Source organism: Spermophilus citellus (genome assembly GCF_964194105.1).
Source record: "Spermophilus citellus genome assembly, chromosome: 11".
NCBI classification, from domain to species: Eukaryota; Metazoa; Chordata; class Mammalia; order Rodentia; family Sciuridae; genus Spermophilus; species Spermophilus citellus.
In genome coordinates this window covers 40397285-40418249 of record NC_138192.1, presented here as the reverse complement: position 1 = coordinate 40418249, position 20965 = coordinate 40397285, and the positions used below count along the sequence as shown (strand labels likewise).

The window sequence follows — 20965 nt, the reverse complement described above, 5'->3', positions numbered from 1 at the left end:
TTTACTTTACTCTAGCTTCCACATATGAGAGAAAACATTTGACCTTTGAGTTTCTGAGTTTGGCTTATTTCACGATATTCTCCATTTCCATCCATTTACCATCAAATGCCGTATTTTCATTCTTTTCTATGGCTGAGTAGAACTCCTTTGTATGTATGTACCACAATTTCTTAATTCATTTATCTATTGACAGATACCTGGATTGATTCCATAATTTAACTATCGTGAATTGTGCTGCTATAAATATCAAGTTGGCTGTATCACTATAGTATGCCAATTTTAAATCTTTGGGGGGAACATACTAAGGAGTGGGACGGCTGGGTTATGTGGTGGTTCCATTCCTAGTTTTTTAAGGTATCTCCATACTGCTTTCCAGAGTGGTTGTACTCATCTGCAGTCCACCAACAATGAACAAGTGTAACCTTTTTTTGCCACAATCTTGCCAGCATTTGTTATTGTTCATATTCTTGATCATTGCCATTCTGACTCAAATGAGATGAAGTCTTAGTGTAGTTTTAATTTGCACTTCCCTAATTATTAGAGATGCTGAACATTTTTTCATAGATTTATTGGTTACATGTGTTTCTTCTTTTGAAAATTTCTGTTTTAGTTCTTTTGCTCACTTATTGCCTAGGTTATTTGCTTTTGGTGTTAAGTGTTTTGAGTTCTCTGTTCATTCTGGAGATTAATCCCCTATTGGAGGAGCTGCTGGCCAAGGTTTTCTCCCATTTGTAGGCTCTCTTGTCATGTTCTTAATCCTTTCCTTTGCTATATAGAAGCTTTTCAGTTTGATGGGGTCCCACTTAGTGACTCTTGGTTTGGGGGTCTTGTGCTTTGGGGGTCTTTTTGAGGAAGTCAGTGCCAGCATCTATAGATGGAGTGTTAAGCCTATGTTTTCTTCTACTTTTTTTTTTTTTAAAGATAGAGTGAGAGAGAGAGAGGGAGGGAGAGAAAGAGAGAATTATTTATTTTTTAGTTTTTGGCGGACACAACGTCTTTGTTTGTATGTGGTGCTGAGGATCGAATCCGGGCCGCACGCATGCCAGGCGAGCACGCTACTGCTTGAGCCACATCCCCAGCCCTGTTTTCTTCTACTAATTGCAAGGTTTCTGGTCTAATTCCCAAGTCTTTGATCCATTTTTTTAAAAATTATTTTTTAGTTGTAGTTGGACACAATACCTTTATTTATTTATTTATTTATATGTGGTGCTGAGGATCGAACCCAGGGCCTTGCACATGCTAGGCGAGTGCTCTATCACTGAGCCACAACCCCAGCCCTGAGCCACAACCCCAGCCCATTTTTTTAAATATATATATTTTTAGTTGTAGATGGGTAACTTTTATTTATTTATTTTTATGTGGTTCTGAGGATCAAACCCAGAGCCTCACACTTGCTAGGCAAGCACTCTACCATTGAGCTACAACCCCAGTCCTCTTTGATCCATTTTGATTTGAGTTTTGTGCAGGGTGAGAGATAGGGATCTAATTTAATTTTTCTACACATAGCTATTCAGTTTTCCCAGCACCATTTGTTTAAAAGGCTGTCTTTTCTCCAAAATATATTTTTGGTACTTCTGTCAAATATCAGATGGCTGTAGGTATGTGGATTTGTCTCTGTATCTTCTATTCTGTTCCATTGGTCTTTATGTCTATTTTGATGCCAATACTATGCTTTTTTTTTTTTTTTTTTTTTTTTTTTTTTTTTTTTATAACTATAGCTCTATAATTTAATTTCAGGCCAGGTATGGTGATACCTTCTACTTTGTTTTTCTTGCTTGCTTAGTACTGCTTTAGCTATTCTGGGTCTCTTTTTCTTTCTTTTCTTTTTTTTTTAATATATATTTTTTAGTTGTAGTTGGACATAATACCTTTATTTTATTTATTTTTGTGTGGTGCTGAGGATTGAACTCAGGCCCTTGCACATACTAGGTGAGTACTCTACCACTAAGCCACCCAGCCCTGGGTCTCTTTTTCTTCTAAATGAACTTAAGAATTGTCTTTTCTAATTCCTTGAAGAATGTCATTGATATTTTGATGGGGTTTGCATTGAATAGTATATTGCTTTTGGTAGTATGGCCATTTTGACAATAGTAATTTTGCCTATCCAAGAACATGGGTTGTCATTTCATCTTCTAAGGTCTTCTTCAATTTCTTTCTGCAGTGTTCTATAATTTTTCACTGTAAAGCTTGTTTGTCTCCTTGCTTAGATTAATTCCCAAAGTTTTCTTTTTTTCTTTTAAATAGGTTAATTCTGAATGGGATGGATTTCCTAATTTCTTCCTCAGCTGAATTACTATTGGAGTATAGGAAAGCTATTGATTTTTTCGTGTTGATCTCATATCCTGCAACTTTGCTGAACTCATTTATAAGCCCTAGAAGTATTCTGGTGGAGTTTTTTGGGTCTTCTAGATATATAGGATTATATTGTTGGCAAACAGAAATAGTTTGATGACTTCTTTTCCTATTTGTATCCCTTTGATTTCCTTTTCTTGCCTGATCATTCTGGCTAATGTTTCAGTGACTGTATTGAATAGGAGTGGTGAGAGTAGATAGTCTTATTCCTGATTTTAAAGGAAAAGCCTTTAGTTTTTCGTCATTTAGTATGATGTTGACTTTGGGTTTGTCAGAAATGGCCTTTAACATGTTGAGGTAAGGTCCTTTGATTTCCTAGCTTTTCCAGTGTTTTTAACATGAATGGGTGCTGGACTTGGATAAAAGTCTTTTCTGAATAAAGGTCTGATAAATAAAGGTCTGATAAAGGTCTTTTCTGAATCTATTGAGATGATAATGTGATTCTTATCCTTAATTCTGTTTGAGTGGGGAATTACATTTATTGATTGCATATGTTAAACCAACCTTGAATTCCTGGAATGAAATCCTTGAGATCATAATGTATTACCTTTTTTTTTTTTTTTTTCAAAATCTGGTTTTGATGTTTTGACAATGTTTTATTAAAGATTTTTGCATTGATGTTCATGGGGATATTGGTCTACAGTTTTTTTTTTCCCTTGATGTATTTTGTCTGGTTTTGATATCATGATTATACCAGCTTCATATAAAGTATTTAGAGTGTTTCCTCCCTTTCAATATTATGGAATAATTTGAAAAAGACTGGTGTTCTTCTGTAAAGGTCTGATAGAACTCGGTTATAAATCCATCTGGTCCTAGGATTTTCTTTTTTGGAAAGTTTTTAATTGCTGCTTCAATTTCATTTCTTGATATTGGTCTGTTTAGGTTTTCTCTATCTTCCTGATTCAATTTGGGTAGGTTATATATGCCTAAAACTTTATTAGTGTCTTTCAGATTTTCTAGTTTATTGGAGTATAAATTTTCAAAGTAGGTTCTGATGATCCTCTGTATTCAAAAGGGTCTGTGGTAATAGCTCCTTTTCATCTTGTTGATTTGGGTTTTCTTTCTTTTGGTTAGTTTAGCTAAGGGTTTGTCAGTCTTATTTATCTTTCTAAATAATCAACTCTTTGTTGCATTGATCCTGTGTATTGTTTTCTTATTCTCAATTTCATTGATTTTGGCTCTGATCCTAATTTTCTGTTTTCTACTGGTTTGGGGGTTAGTTTGTTCTTTTTCTAAGGCCTTCAGGTGAAGCATATTTATTTGGAATATTTCTAATTTTTTAATGTAGGCACTCAAGGCTATTAATTTTTCTCTTAGAACTGCTTTCATACTGTCCTAGAGGTTTTGATTTGTTGTATCTCTGTTCTTCATTCCTAGGAATGTCTTTTTCTAGTCTCATTGCTTCCTTTTTTTCTTAATTATTTTTTTTTTAATATTTATTTTTTAGTTTTCGGCGAACACAACATCTTTGTTTGTATGTGGTACTGAGGATTGAACCCGGGCCGCACGCATTCCAGGCGAGCGCGCCACCGTTTGAGCCACATCCCCAGCCCCCCTCATTGCCTCCTTGATCTTCTCTTCATTTAAGAGAGTATTGTCCAACTTCCATGTGTTTATGTGGTTTTTATTATTTTTCATGCTATTGATTTCTAGTTTCTTTCCATTATAGTCTATTAGGATACATGGGTCTATATTGATTTTTTTTTTTTTTTTTTTTTGTCTTTGTTAAGATTTTCTTGGTGGCCTAGAATATAATTTATTTGGGAAAAGTTCCATGCACTGCCAAGAAGAAGATAAAATTCAGCTGTTTGCGGATGGAATATTCTGTAGATGTCCATTAGGTCCATTTGATTTCTAGTGTTATTTAGGTTGGAGATATCTTTATTGATTTTATGTTTTGATGACATGTCTATTGTTGATAAAGGTGTGTTCAAATCACGCAGTAGTATTGTGTTGGGGTCTATCTGGTATTTATAGTCATGGAGTATTTTTTTTTTTTTTAAAGTAATGAGATACATTGACATCTGGGGCATAGATGTTTACTATCATATCTTCTTGGTGGATTGTTCCCTTTCCCAGGACATAGTGGCTTTATTTGTCTCTTCTGATTAATTTTTGCTTGAAGTCTGTTTTGTTATTGTCAGATATGAGAATAGCTACTCCTGCTTTTTTGTGTGTGGGGGGGTCCATATACTTTGATATTTTCTTCCATCCTTTTTATTTTTTATTTTGAGACTGTGTCTTCCTTAGGGCCTGGCTGAGTTGCTGAGGTTGGTCTCAAACTTCTGATCCTCTTACTTAAGCCTCCCCAGTTGCTATGATTATAGATGTGTGCCACCATGCCCAGCTTTGTACATGTCTTTGCTGATGAGTCTCTTGTAACAGCATATAGTTTGATTTTGTTTTTTGATCTATTCTGCTAATCTGTGTCTTTTAAGTGGGAAGTTAAGACCATTCACCCATTTTTAGTATGGATATATTTTGTGGTTTTTTGCCATTTTGGGTTTTTTTCTTCCTCTTTTTTTTTTTTTGCTATATTTTATCCTGTCTTGATTCTCATTTAATGGATCATTCTTCTGTTGAAATTCTTCTGTTTGTGAGCTTTGGGAATAGTTTTTCATTCCTCTGTGTACAGTTCATCTTCAAGTATTAGTTGTAGTGCTGTCTTTGTGCTCATGAATTCTTTTGATTTATTCTTGTCATGGAAAGTTTTTATTTCCCCCTCACATTTGAAACTGAGTTTTGCTAGGTATAGTAACCTTGGCTGGCTGTTGTTTTCTTTTAGGCCCTCCTTGATTTTAGGGTCTGAGCCAAGAAATCAGAAGTGAGCCTTATTGGTTTGCCTCTAAATATGACTTAATTGTTTCTCACTTGCATATCAATTGAGATGGATTCCTCTGTCTTTTTTTTCCCTGCGTGTCCTTTGTGCATAATTATTTATTTGTTCTGGAACTTCTGTTTTTGATCTATGAGTAGGGGGTAGGACCTAGGATTCCTTATTGGGTCCTTCTTGTTGGGTTGGGACTTTTGTCTCTTAAGTTAATTTTTGCTAAGGTGTTTGTCTTTCTTGGTTCTCAATTCTGTTCCCTTGAAGTACATGTTTATATTCCTCTGATACTATACAGTTCTAATTATTGTAACTATATACAGTAATGAGTCTTGATATTGAGTGGACTGACCATCCCCCTTTGTTGTTCTCCTGAAATCATTTTAGCTATTCTTGTTCCATTACCTTTCCATATAAAGTAGAATCAGTTTATGTCTATTATAAAATCTTGCAAGGTTTATTTACAAAAGTGCTTTAAATATGCATATCATGTTTGTGTAGAGAGAAAATAACATCTTTACTGTATTGAGTCTCCCCCATCCATGAACATAGACTGTCTATTTAGATCCTCTGATTTTTTTTTCACCAGCACTTGTAGTTTTCAGTATAACAATCTTGTTTCCTTAGATTTATAATATTTCTTCTTTTTTGATGGTCATATATGTTTTTGTATTTTTTAGTTTTCCCATGTTTATTGCTAGTATATAGAATACAGTTTGTTTTTGTATGTTGATATTATAGCATGTAAGCTTACTAAACACACATAAGTTCATATAGATTCCTTGGGATTATACTTCATAGACAATTATGTCATCTGCAGATAAGGAGAGTTTTATGTATTGTCTTCTACTCTGTATGCCTTCTATTTTCCTTCCTTGCCTTACTGCCTTTTCTAGAATTTCCAAAATAATGTTGAATAATAGTGGTGAGACAGGACATAGTGCCTTATTCCTGATTTTGGGGGGAAAGGTTCAATTTTAAATATGCACTTATTTAGTATCAGTTTTAATTTAGTAATTATTTTTGTATTTAGTAAGTATTTAATTCAATATTAAGTTTGCCTTCATAATTATTTAATATATTTTGTATTTAATATATTCATTTAGTATTTAATATATTCATTTAGTATGATGTTACCTGGACAGTTTTTGTGGTTTCATTTCTTTTATTTCTTTTTTTTATTTTTTTAGGAGGAACTAGGGAATTGAACCAAGGGGCATTCTGCCTCTGATCTATATCCCCAACCCTTTTTTTTTTTTTTTTTTGGTGGTGCTGGGGATTGAACTCCAGGGTTCTGTGCATGCGAGGCAACATTCTACCAACTGAGCTATATGCCCAGCCCTATCCCCAACTCTTTTTTTTTTTTTTTAACAATATCTTTTTTTATTTTTATGTAGTGCTGAGGATTGAACACAGTGCCTCACACATGAGAGACAGACACTCTACCACTGAGCTACAACCCCAGCTTCCCCAAACCCTTTCTTTTTTTTTTAATATTTATTTTTTAGTTCTAGGTTGACACAATATCTTTATTTTGTTTTTATGTGGTGCTGAGAATCGAACCCAGTGCCTCATGCATGCTAGGCGAGTGTGCTACCACTTGAGCCACATCCCCAGCACCCCCCAACCCTTTCTAATAAACTAAATTATTTTGAGACAGTATTTCACTAAGTACTATAAACTGGCCATGAGCTTGTGATTCTTCTGCTTCAGCCTCCTGAATAACTGGGATTACAGAAGTGTGCATCTGTACCCAGCTGTACATGTATCAGAGTTGAGGAATTTTACTCTTTTATAGTATTCTGAGAGGTTTTATCATGAATAGGAGTTAGATGATATTAAATACTTTCCCACATCAATCAATATGATATTCTTTTAGGCTACTCATTTGATGGATTACATTTATTTTCAAATACTAAACCAGCTTTCATTTTCTAGAATACATCCTAGTAGGTCATAGTGTTTATTTATTTTTGCAGAATTCTCTTTGCTAATTTTTAATTTTTTTTTTAATATTTATTTATTTAGGATTTTTTTGGCAGACACAACATCTTTGTTGGTATGTGGTGCTGAGGATCGAACCCGGGCCGCACGCATGCCAGGCGAGCGCGCTACCACTTGAGCCACATCCCCAGCCCCAAATTTTTAATTTTTTAAAAATATTTTTATTAGGTATTGATGGACCTTTATTTATTTCCTTGCTTATATGTGGTGCTGAGACTCAAACCCAGTGCTTCACTCATGCTAGACATGTGCTCTACCACTGAGCCACAACCCCAGCCTTGCTAATTTTTTTTTTGAGGATTGTTGTATCTGCATTAATGATGGATATTGATATATACTTTTTGTGCTAAATCTGGGAAATTTGAAGCTATTACTCCTTGAATATTTTTTCAGCCCCATCCTTTCTCTTCCTCTTTTGGGATGCTGATGACACGAATGATAGACCTGATGATAAGTCACACATGTTTTGGAGACTCTGTTTATTATTAGTTTTTAACTTCAATCTATTTTCTCTCTCTCAGTTCTAATTGGGTAATGTCAATTCTTTGGGTTCATATTTGCTGATTGTTTCTCCATTCTGTTATTGAGCCCATTCATTGAATTAGTTATATTTGTTTATGGTATTTTTTAGTTCTACTTTTCCATGTACATATATGAATATACCACAGTGAATCTCATCATTCATGTACATAAATAAGAAATTAATTTTAAAAAATGACTACGGATAAATGGCAGAAAGACCAGTATAGTAGAGGGAAAGGAGCAGAGGGTGGAAGGAGGCAGGGGAAGGAGAGGTATTGGGGACTAAATTAGAACAAGATATATTCCATGCTTTTATAATTATGTCAAAATGAATTCTATCATGTGTAATTAAAAAGAACCAATAAAAATAAATTTTTTAGTTCTAAAATTTTCATTTGGTTAATTTTTTAAAATATTTATATATATATATATAATTTTGGACACATCCTTATATATCCCTTATTGATTTTCTGATTTGCGGGAGAGTTTCTATTTTTTTTATTTATTTCAAGTGTGTTCATAATTGCCCATTGAAATATCTTTATGGTTGCTGTTCTAAATCCTTTCCAGCCTAGCCTACTCAAGTCCTTTATTTCATTTCCCAGCACCACATACAAAGAAAAAGTGCTTTTGAGATAATGCTAACTTTTTTTCCCCCCCACTGCTCAAGATTGAACCTAGGGCCTCCTGCATGCCAGGCTACCACTAAGCTACACTCCATACCTAATTCAGATATCTTTTGTCATCTTGGTGTTGGCATCTTTTGTGGCCTTTTCTCATTCTTTTTTTTTTTTTTTTTAATTTTTTTTAATTTTTTAGTCATACATGACAGCAGAATGTATTTTGACATATAATACATACATGGATGTACATACATCAATCATAATGTTTATTCTATTCTGCTGCCCTTCCTATGCCCCCTACTCCTCCCACTTTTCTCATTCTTGAGATCTTGATGAACCTTGGTATGAACGAGTGGTTTTCTTTTCTTTTTTAAGTACTGAAGATTTAACCCAGGGACGCTTTATCACTGAGCCACATCCCTAGCCTTTTTTAAGACAGGTTCTCACTAAGTTGCTGAGGGCCTCACTAAGTTGCTGAGGCTGGTATTGAACTTGCAATCCTCCTGCCTCAGCCTCCCAGGCTGCTGGGGTTACAGGTATGCACCACCACACCTGGCAAACAAGTGTTTTTTTATAACACCTGTACATTTTAAGTATTGTAAGACCCTGAATCCTATTTAAATCTTGTGTTTTTGTGATCTTCCTGTCATATGGGGTGAAGTCCAGGCTGTCCACTAGTCCTCAGTTGATACCTAGGGTACTGGGATTTGTGTCAATTTAGGAGAATTAGAGTTGGGGGTCCTCTCTGAGCACCTTGTCTGGGAAGGGGATGGGCTCCCCCACTGCTGCATAGCCTTTGCTGATGCCATAATTACCACTGGATTGAGTTCTCTTCCCACTAGGACCAGGCTGACCTCATCTGAGTAGGACAGGAAGGTTTGCCTTGTTTGTATGGGCAGGGGTGGGAGTTCTGGTTCCCTATTTGGTGTTCACTGACATGGTGGGAATGTCTTATCATCTGGTAGGGATAAAATGTCCAGCTCCCCACTCTACCTTCTCTGTTAGTACTCCAAGAGCTCAGGGAGTGCTTTTACAACCTGTGAAGTGTGGGGGTTTAGAGTTTCTACACTTGACCTTTGCTAGTGGGAATAGGGTTGGGGTTTCAGATTTTTCTTTTCTTTTTTTTTTTTTTTTTTTTTTTATAAATTATAGCTGTCCTATTGAATTTCTTTTTTTTTTTAAGAGAGAGTGAGAGAGGAGAGAGAGAGAGAGAGAATTTTTAATATTTATTTATTTTTTTTAGTTCTCGGCGGGCACAACATCTTTGTTAGTATGTGGTGCTGAGGATCAAACCTGGGCCGCACGCATGCCAGGCGAGCGCGCTACTGCTTGAGCCACATCCCCAGCCCGGTTTCAGATTTTTCTATGGTGTTTGCCTAGAGTAGAGAAGCAATCATTTAAAAAATGTTCTCTCTTGCTAGGTTGCCTCTTTCCTTCTTAGGTTCTTTGGGTAGAGAGAGCAGGGTTTTATTCAGGTCTTTTTTGTCTATGTTTATTGACATTTCCAGGTTGCTGGCTACTCTATTATCCAGATAGGATGTCTGAGGCAAGAAGGAAACCCAGGGGACTTGCCTCATATCCTCCTTTAGATCCTGAGGGTCCTAGCCAGTCTGCCGCCTTCTTTCCATCACTCAGAATCTACTTGCATATAATGTGCAGGGATTTTAAGTGTACTTAGCAGGAGGAATGGGCCAGGAACATCTTCCTCCAGAAGTGGAAGTTCTTTCTCCTGCCTTTGTAATATAATAGATTTAGATCTATACACAGCTCCTTCTTCTCCCTTGTATCAGAGCACTGGTCACATTGGACAGTAAGTGTCTGTAAACTTGTCAGCTTGCCTCTCACCTGTGAGCTCATAAGGAAGGCTGGCCTTTTGTCTCTGTATTGGCACATTCACTGCTCATTGGCTCAGTCATCAGAAGTGGGTCCCAGTGCTTGTTTCTTCTGGTAGTGCCCTTTCATAGGCATGTCTGGAAAACCACAGTCACTGGTTCTGGTCCCAGGCTTCAGTCTTCTCTATCCTCCAAACTGGAAGGAATTAATGGAATTGGGCTGGGAAAGGTTCTGCATCTAGATTGGCCTCACCTGAGGAATACAGGGTTTTTTTGTTTTGTTTTGTTTTGTTTTGGTACTGGGTATTGAACTCAGGAGCACTTGGTCCCTGAGCCACATCCCCAGCCCTGTTTTGAATTTTATTTAGAGGCGGGGTTTCACTGAGTTGCTTAGCACCTCACTTTTCCTGAGGCTGGCTTTGAACTCGCGATCCTCCTGTCTCAGCCTCCTCCTGAGCCGCTGGGATTACAGGCATGTGCCACTGCGCCCGGTGGAATACAGATTTTCAAGTAAATCTCACCGCTTGGTCCAACCTGGTCATTTTACAGATGAACAAAAAACAAGATTCAGAGAGATTAGGTGACTTACTAAAGATCAAGTTAATGGTACAGCTGAATTAAAATCAAAATCTCTTGCAAGTCCAGTTCTCTCTCTCTCTTTTTTTTTTAGAAGAGAGAGACGGTCGGGGGGGGAGAGAATTTTTAATATTTATTTTTTAGTTTTCAGCGGACACAACATCTTTGTTTGTATGTGGTGCTGAGGATCGAACCCGGGCCGCACGCATGCCAGGCGAGCCCGCTACTGCTTGAGCCACATCCCCAGCCCCCAGTTCTCTTTTTTGTTGTATTTTTTATACCATTTTCATTTATAGCCTGAAAATATTTTTAATTTTTATTTTTTAGTAATCTTAAGCAAAAACAAGGTATAACAATACTATCACATGTTTTCTTTCTTTTTTAACTGACTTAAATTTTATTGAGTATAGCCTGGAGACTCAATTTTAATACATTACCAGGGGTTTCAAGAGTGTATTTTTAATAGCTCTATTTCTTTTTAGCAGGTATATGGCTATGGTCCGTACGGTGGTGCATACCCAGCAGGAACTCAGGTTGTCTATGCTGCCAATGGCCAGGCGTATGCTGTGCCCTACCAGTACCCATATGCAGGTAACTCTCATCAGTCTCCCATGCCTTCTTACTTTCATTTAGTGGGTATGTGCATGAGAATTTTTATTTCCCAGTTTAAGGTTAAGTGAACTACATTTTCTGCTGGAGACCACAAGTCACGCTGTTACTGTACTTTGTGTGTGTGTGTGTGTATGTGTGTTTGTTTTAATTTTTTTCTTATAGTTTTTGATGGACCTTTATTTTATTCATTTATATATATGCTGTGCTGAGAATTGAACCCAGTGCCTCACACGTGCAAGGTAAATGCTTGACCACTAAGCCAGAACCCCAGCCCTTTTTGTGTGTTTTTAAAATAAGCCTTTTGTATTTTTGCACTGCTTTACAAAGCTAGAGAAGTCTTGATTTGTAGAACTACACAATTGTATACAAACTAATTCTCAAGAATAGAATTTGTACTTATTGGGATTCACTGTATCAAGAAGCAATCAAGGACTGGATTTGTAGCTCAGTGGTAGATCACTTGCCTGGCAAGTGTGAGGCACTGGGTTCAATTCTCAAGACTGCATATAAATAAATAAAATAAAGGTCCATTGGCAACTTAAAAAAAGAAAAAGTACCAAAGAGGCCCATTTTAAAAGATGGAAGGTGCCCATTTTAAAAGATGGAAGGTGACCTGTGACCTATTTTTTTTTTTTTTTTTCTGCTGATAACATCCTTGGACATTTGACACTATTGAAGTAATGTTAGATTTCACAGTGAAGTAGAGGCCTGGAAGGGACTTCTTACTCTGCTTTGAATATACTTCTTTCTATTCTTTGTTTTACATGAAACAAATTGCAAATATTAAATAATGGGCCTTTGCTGGTATCATCAAATTCTGGGTCTACCTGGCAGGGGAATCTGTAGAGTTGGAGGTATGAGGGGATGCTGGGCACTCTGTGAGGCTGCATGGGGCTACCTTGAGGGATTGGAGGGCAAAGCCCTTAACCAAGGAGTGAATGAGCAAGGCCATCATGAGGTTAATCTGGGTAGTTTGTAGTGTGCAAATCACATTGACACACAGGAGCATGCAGTGATTGGTAGATGAATCAGCCTAGAGCTCCAGAGAGATGGGGATAGTGAGGGTCTACAGAAGAGGAGCTGACCATGGGCCATGAGCAAAACTAGTACATCATCTTAACACAGAAGCAGTGGAAGGGGAGCTGCCACCACAAAGCTGTGAACATTTGATACTGTTGTCCAGGGAAGCCAAGTAGGCCAGGCCATTCTTAGATGTGTGTCCTTGACTTCTGATCTATTTAGTTTGTAATAATAATTGTTGTACTAGGGATTAAACCTGGGGCACTTTATCACTGAACCACATCCTTTTAAAAAATATTTTATTTAGAGACAGGGTCTTGCTGAGTTGCTTAGGGCCTTGTTAAGTTGCTGAGGCTGGCTTTGAACTTATAATCCTCCTGCCTCAGCCTCCCAAGCCACTGGGGTTACAGGCATGTGCAACTGTGCCCAGCAGAGAAAGGGTTTTTAAAGTAGAAATACAGAAAGTTCATTTGACTCCTCTTTGCTTGAAAACTGGTACAGATTCACCCAACAAGTGTGGATTTTGGAAGATTTGCCTTGATTGACTTTTTTTTTAATGTCAAGTTAAAAACTAGTAAAATAGTAATTATGACATTAAATGTCCATCATCTTGTGATCCTAGCACACTTATTTTTATTTGAATTACTTTCCCCATATAAATATGTCATCCTTGTAATTATACATTGCCTTTTGTATTTCTGTCTGAATTTAAAATTTTATATATTGCCCAGAGTGCTGCATAATACTCTTATATATTTTTAGTGCTTGTATGACATACTTGATAATAGATTATTACTTAAACCTTAAAAAAAAGTTTTGACTTTTTCTTTTCCTTTTTAAATTTTGCTGTGGAAACAATGCTTTGAATGTCTTTGAACATTTTTATTTTTATTCCAATAAGTCTTAAAATACATTTCTGTATATTAAATTAATATGTCAAGGGGCATAGACTTTTGTTTCTTTCATTAACATTAAAAAACATGAGCTGGGTGTGGTAGGAGTTGCCTGTAATCCCAGAGACTTGGGATCTGAGGTGAGAGGATGACAAGTTAGAGGCCAGCCTCAGCAATTTAGCAAGACCCTTGATAACTTAGTGAGACCCTTTCTCAAAATAAAAAGGTCTGGGGATGTAACTCATGTATAAAGCACCCCCTGGGTTCAACCCTCAATTCCCCTTCCCCCAAGAACTTGGATTATTTTGAGGGAAATTTCAGGCATGTTACTGTAGTCCTGTAAAGACTGACTATTGTTATCTCTAAAATTTTGAAATAATATCTGCCTCTTCTCCATTGGCATTTTTGCCATTTAATAAATACTTATTTATATTAGGTAATTACAAATAAGTACAATTTGTAACTTTCCAACAGCTGACTTTGGTAAGGCTGTGGCTTACTGTAGGAGCAGAGATAGGCAGGAGGTATGAGAATGGCCTCCTGTTCCTGCAGTGAGGGGAACTGTCAGTGTGACCCATGGGGGGGACACAGTTCAGATTTTCAATGGGATCTTTTTGTAAGATCAGCTTACAAGTCCTGTGTATTACATTCTGCTAGCTGGAATTGTGTAACCGTTTTAAAATTTATTAACCGGTTTTGAATTTAAATTTTGCATTAAAAAATCACTTTTTTTGTTTTTGTTTTGTTTGTTTGTTTGTTTGTAGTGCTAGGGATTTAACCAAGGACCTCACACTTTGCTAGGCAAGCACTCTTCCATTGAGCTACATCCCAGCTCCCCTTCCCAATTATTTGAATTTTATTTTGAGTCTAAGATGCCCAGACTGACCCTCAACTTGGTGATCCTCCTGCCTCCGTCTCCCAAATAGGAATTACAGTAGTGTGCCTCATGCCTGGCAAGATCATTCTCTTATAATGTTGTTACTTGTGCTTGATCAGTCCTTAGATTTAAGATGGTCTCATTCTCTGTGGCTTTGATTTCTCTCTCCGACCATCCTCAAGCATGTTTTTTAGGCTTTAGTGGTTATGGGTGTTTTTTGTGATCAGATTGCCTGGGTTCACATGTCCTTACTGCCCTTAACCTCTGTGTACCTCAGTTTGCCCATGTGTAAACTGGGGATGATAGTGTACTGACAGGATCACTGTGAGGGCTTAGGGTGTCGGTGCTTGTAATGCTGTAAATGTTTAAGCTGGTTCAGAGCTTGGAAATACCAACCTTTGTTTGCTTTTTCTTCTGTTCTTCATCTACATGTTGATATTACTAATGTATTGGTTTCTAGATCTTCTGGGTTGAACTGTTAAAGGAGGAGAGGATCAGGGAGGAAAGTTAACCCTATTAATATGTAAGCAAGCCGGACATGGTGGCACACACCTGTAATCTTAGCGGCTCAGGAGGCTGAGGCAGGAGGATCAACGAGTTCAAAGCTAGCCTCAGCAACAGTGAGGCACTAAAGAAACTCAGTAAGACTCTATCTCTTAGTAAGATTCAAAATAGGGCTGGGGATGTGGCTCAGTGGTCGAGAGCCTCCGAATTCAATCCCTGGCACCCCCTGCCCTCCCAAAATATGTGAGCAATATGAAAGCAAATTAGTTACGAGGCAATGATATAGCTGTGAAGCATAGAGGGTTGCACTTGTAAATTTTAATCATACAAATTAAATAGTAAATTTGTTAAAGGTTTGCTTTTTTTAAGAAATTTTTACCTTTAATATTTAATTTTTCTCTTATAATTTAATCACATACATATATGATTAAAAATGAAGAGCAAGTTATATTAGCAGATTTAAGGTTTAATTAAAAACTGTTTTCATGAATACTAAGACGCTTCACTGTTAAAAGGGCCTTTTCCCTTTGGGCCCTTCACAGGAGTTCTTGGCTCTCCCATTGTCTGCAGGGTGTGTATCTCCATACCTGCCCCATTTGTCTTTCATCCTAATAACATGGAAATTCGAAGCAGGAACCTGCAGCTTTATCACAGCTCTGCTCTTTGCAGGATTAGAACTTGGCCCTGGTTGACTTTTCTCTCAGTGGTATCTGAAGGGTGGAGGTGTCCTCCTTGGCAGGCCATATGCTGGGCCTGAGATAGAGGAAGGCTGGGGTGAATTGTACTCATCTGCCCCCACCTCTCCAGAGGAAGGTGGGAAGCCAGCTGACAGGGAAATCAGCTGATCGATTGGAGAGGGGAGAGTGCTCACATTCAAGTATGCCATCTCAAGCCACTCCTCAAAGATCTGTTTTTTCCTTCTCTTTTAGGACTCTATGGACAACAGCCTGCCAACCAAGTCATCATTCGTGAACGGTATCATGACAATGACAGTGACCTGGCACTAGGCATGTTGGCTGGAGCGGCCACAGGCATGGCCTTAGGGTCTCTGTTTTGGGTTTTCTAGAATCTTCAAGATCTTAATGTGCATAGCTGCTGATAATCCTGTGTGCAATAATATGATTTGCAGGGCATTTCTGTTTGTGACAAATGTTTTTAATAATAGTTTTAATAGTTCTTTTGGAAGTAGTGACCTAATAATTGTAACTAATCTGCATAAGAACCACAGAGAAAGGTTTGAACTGTGTTGGTTAAACACACTGGGGGGCTCTGGCTCATACTTGGACTTTCCTTATGGAACTCTTGGAATAATTATTTGAATATACCTGTCATGAAAGGCATTTTCTTTACACAGGTGTAGTGCTGAAGGGATAATTTATTTTCATGTTGTACAATAATATAGTAATGAATGAGTGAGTGGTTATGGCAAGGAAAACTGCAGCTTCTTTTGGTTTAACCTCAAACTTTGAAACCTCAGACCAGACTGGCTGCATGTTACCTTAGGAGTTGTGGACTGGTAAGCTGCCAGGTGGCTTCCAAAGGCAGTGGCGTGAGAGCCCCCACAAGCTACACTCTGGGCTGTGGGCCCCCAGCAAGACTGACTGCTCAGGATGACAGGGACATTGTCCCTTTAAAAATGATGCTTCAGAAATCTGCCTAATGCTAGAGCTGCTTATTCTCCTGTTATTCCTGTGTGTTTTTCATTGTAATACTTTGAAAACATCCTACATTATAAATTAATTTGAGCCTCAGTATTTTAAGGCTTTATCTTTAAAACTTGAAGAAGGCAGAACAGTAACAATTGTATGGAGCTAAATTATTCAGAGATACATTTTAAGTGTCTGCTTTAGGTATATTTATTGCCTGCTAAGCCAACTTACAACCTATTTTTCTATTTGTTGAGAAAATAATATTAAAAGAATGATAAGGAAAATGGAAGGAGAGCCATAGTTAAGAGTTTTTGCTTCAGGCCTTCTAGGATCACATGCTCTGAAGGCCTGTCCTTTGGAGGAGCAGGGTACCATGGCTGTTCATCTAGTGCTGAGATGGACTGTGGCTGGGGGAAACTTGAGTTGTAGAGAAATGGGGCCTAGGGATCAAGGGACCTGCTCAAGATAGCAGTCACCCTGGCCAGGACCTTAACCTTGATTTTGTTTCTGATCTACTCATGGTACAGAAGCTTAAAACATTTAATTTTGAGCCCCCAAATATATGAAGCTCCAGAAAATCCACAGTCCTCTCTTTTTGTCTAATGCTTATATTTTCCACATTATGAAATATGTATTTAAAATATTTATATTTCTGTTACTCCATGTCTTAAACACTGCTAATTATCCCAATTTTCTGTCCTGCATGCTTTAAGTATATTTTCATTAAGGTGGGTTAGCACAGTGAAGTCCCTGCTCCATACTTCGTATGGTCCTGTTTTTTCAAAATACACTCCAGGAAGCACGAATTCTGTTGTGATTGTGCTGGTTACATCCATGGGTCTCTTGTTTCACTACTCAGCTGGTTCCAACTCTTGATCTATTCAGATCTTTGAATAGAGCTCCATGTAAAACCAGATGCCAAGTGGACTTAGTAGTGCCAACAGTCTGTTTTTCTACCTATTCCTAGAGGAATTGTTGACATGGGAGTGTCTGTTTCAAGCTGAAAGGAAGTGTACTTGTCTCTATGTGTAGATGTGATGTATGACAAGATGGTATTAATGGCTTAAAGTGTTGTTCTAACATGGAATGTTGACTTTATATCCTGTGTCATAAGAATGGCTTCTGTTTGGATTGTAATCATTATTAAAGCTGTATGCTGTACTTATACAGTATTAAAATCAGTTTTTAATAGTGCATTAGGGTGTTAATTTTGAACTTGGAGTAATTGGATAACAGGAATTTCTGAGACTAGAGAATTTCTGCCACTGAAATGCTCTTGAAGCAAAACATGTTGTGTGATCCTTGGCTGCCTTGGCTAAAGAGGGTTAGGTGTGGACCAAAGTTTGGCATGTGACTCTCCTCCCCAATCCCTGCCTCCAGGGAGGCCAGTTTCCTTAGCCATAATTGAACCTAGTAATTCCCTGTCACTAGTGACTTGATTCTGATATGAAATGCGTACTGGGTGTAAAGGTGGGTTCAGATCTTTTATTTTCTTGGCCTCAGCTCTTGTAGATGCCACACTTTAGAGAGCTTCAGTTTCCCAACCATATCCTTTATGTATACAGCATATGTATAGTGCTAATACTAAGAAATGGATGAGTACTTTTATTTGTTTATATTTGATTTTTTTTAGATGGGGTCTCACTGTGTTGCCCAGATTGACCTTGAACTTATAATCCTTTTGCCTTAGCCTCTCTTGCTTCATATGTACTTTTATTTATTTATTTTTTATTTTTATTTTTTTAAAGTTTAATTTCTTTTTTTTTTTTTTAAATATTTATTTTTTATTCTTGGCAGACACAACATCTTTGTTGGTATGTGGTGCTGAGGATCGAACCCGGGTCGCACGCATGCCAGGCGAGCGCGCTACCACTTGAGCCACATCCCCAGCCCTGTACTTTTAAATAATGATCCATACTTGGAAGAAGTTGGCTGTTGATATTGTACATTGCTGATCTGATTGTTCTGTTAGTTGTGTTCTTTTAATTCCTTGAGTTAACTTTGGGCCTTAGATAGGAAAGAGAAAGGAACACCTGTGGTTAGTGTCTCAGGTCATCATTCATGAAAAAGGCCAGACTTTGTCTATGTAGGCTGTTAATGACCCAGGGTAGCCATCTGGATTTTAAGAAGAACCTGCAGTTGAGACAAAATGATCCAAATTTATTTTCTACATTAGTTTTTGATCGTGTATAATGTAATCTTTCTTTTCCTTTCCTTTGTATGTAACCAGAAGGCACAGAATGCACTTTCATTTTTCTCCCTGATTTAATCTTTTTTGTGATTGCTTCCATGTCTCTAGTGTTCTGTTTTGTCTATAGAGCCTATTTTCCCCTATATATGCAAATTGTATGTTTATAAGTGAAAGTGTTAAAATATTAAATGATCATTAACATTAAAGCATGTTTCATTGTGATTTCTTTTGTAGAGACACACCATCAGCTTTTTCTGCTGTCGTGGACAATAGGAATGACATTTACAGGATCTACTAGTTACTAGGGAATATTCTGTCACATCAGAAAAAAATAACTCACTGAGTCCTTAGAATAACTCATAAGGGAGTTAGTTATATTATAACTCCAAGTTACTCAGTGAGACTGAGGCTCAGAAGTTAAATAATTTACATAGGAACACACAAGTAGTAAGTGCAGCCTATATTTATATTTGATGTTAAAATGTCCTTTTTCTCTGTGCTGTGCATGTATGAGAATATGATTTGCACAAGAACATATGGGTGACTTGTATGATTACACTTTTAGTAGAGCTATTGGAAAACTGTTTTCTTCAATTAATTCAACCTTGGCAATATGTTCTCAATAACTTCTCCAGTGTTATGGGGTACATTATGGCTTTTGTTGTTCCTGTTTTTAAAAATTATTTTAAATTTCCTTTAGTTCCCTATTTCCCTCCATTTCCTCTGAGTAGCTTTTTTGCTTGTCTCACTTGTGTTCTGTGATTTGGTGGTGATTTCCATGCCAGAACCTCTGGTTCTCTTAATTTTTGTTTTGGAGAAGAATCCTCTTATAACTTGCCTGGAAACTATTATTTGTGGGGCAGAGGAGGGAGTCCATACACAAGCTTCCCAGCCTGACTTTGCCCATCTTTTGTTGAGCTGACCATCCTGCTGCCTCTGGCTCTTAGGGTTGGTTGACAGATTTTAAAATTTGAATGTACTATATTGAATAAGTTTTATAAAACTCAAAAATATTTTTTAGAAAAGGTGCATTTTTGGTAAAAGGTCTTCCATCTGCCCAGTTCCACTAATAACCGGTCTCTTTTATTCTTTACAAGTTTCTTTATGTGTATACAAACTCTAGTGCAAAGATAGATCTTCATTTCTCTTCTTTTTCCATACAGAGGTCATATGCTGTGAACAACAAATCATACACAAACCTTGGTCTCAGGACCCTTTACACCTGTTAAAGTTTTGAGGACCCCAAAGAGGATTTTTTTTTTTTTTTTTTTTTGGTGGGGAGGGGGCTGATTACCAGGAATTGAACCCAGGAGCACTTAACCATTGAGCCACATCCTTAGCTCTTAGCCCATTCTATTTTTTTGTTTGTTGGTTTATTTTGAGACAGGGTCATATTAAGTTGCTTAGGAACTCATTAAGTTGCTGAGGCTGGCCTGAAATTTATGATCCTCCTGCCTCAGCCTCTCAAGTCACTGGGATTACAGGCATGTGCTACCACACCCGGATAGCTTTTTAAAGTGATTTATACCTGTTTTGCTAATCAACTCCTATGATCACATCTGAAACTTTTGAGAGGCATTACAGCTTTGGCAGCCATCTTTCTGCTGGTGCAGATTTATAGACCTACATTATTTTAGTGATTAAACAAACAGACTCTTACAAGCCAGGATTATAGTTTACCAAACTATCATAAAGACTTCAACTCTGGGGGCTGGGGCTGGGGTTGTAGTTCAGAGGTAGAGTGCTTGCCTAGCATGTTCGAGGCCCTGGGTTCAATCCTTAGCACCACATAAAAATAAATAAATAAAGGTATTGTGTCCAACTGCAACTAAAAAAATATTTAAAAAAATAAAGACTACAACCTCATTTTTGATGTTAACTGCTTTCAAGCTTGACCATTTCCCTTTCCCCTGTGCTCTACATCTGCGCAAGCCCATGGCAGCCTGGGGGGCCTCCTCCTCTGAGCCCAGTGTAAAGTTCAAATCACCCAAACCCTAGCCTGCTTGCAGGAACCTTCACCCCAGCCTCAGACCCCAAGAACAATAAAAGCCAAGCCAGTTCAACCATTTCTGGATCCACTTGCGAGCCTATTCTGTCTCGCTGCAAAGTCTTTGTATATGAGTAATAAACCTTTCAATACCCTTAAAAGAATGTAAGTTATACCTATCAATATTTTTCATATTAGAAAATAAAATTGAGAAATTTTAAAACTTAATTGTCTAGTGACATTTTGTTGTGGGGCAGGTCACTCAGAAAACACACCAAATCTCAGTTTTGTCCAAATTGAAGAACCTTTATTTAGCCAGACAGCTGGCGACTGCTCCCCATGGGACCTATAACTGTCACTGCAAGGAACAGCCCAAGCCTGAGCATTGTAGGATATTTAAAGGTAACAAACCACATCTGGGTTGATTTAGCTGCAAGCAAGCAGGTGCAGAAGCTGAAATGGGCAGTCAGTGAGACATTGCAATGGGTACATTGGT

The 20965-nt window shown here is 37.6% G+C and overlaps 1 protein-coding gene across 9 annotated transcripts in view; it reads left to right on the top strand.

Moving 5' to 3' along the window:
• PLEKHB2 (pleckstrin homology domain containing B2) overlaps positions 1 to 18700 on the top strand; it is a 44300-nt gene extending 25600 nt beyond the window's left edge. Inside the window, exons 6-9 of one of the 9 annotated variants that reach the window (XM_081261467.1) lie at positions 11219 to 11327; positions 11559 to 11587; positions 15572 to 15617; positions 18089 to 18700. In XM_081261467.1, coding sequence (XP_081117593.1) covers positions 11219 to 11327; positions 11559 to 11587; positions 15572 to 15617; positions 18089 to 18168 — 264 coding nt within the window. In that variant the 3' untranslated portion in view covers positions 18169 to 18700. Of the gene's footprint in view, positions 1 to 11218; positions 11328 to 11558; positions 11588 to 15571 lie in introns of all 9 variants that reach the window. The other 8 variants (XM_081261464.1, XM_081261460.1, XM_081261466.1 and 5 more) reach the window with 8 other exon arrangements.
• Positions 18701 to 20965: the final 2265 nt, after the last annotated feature.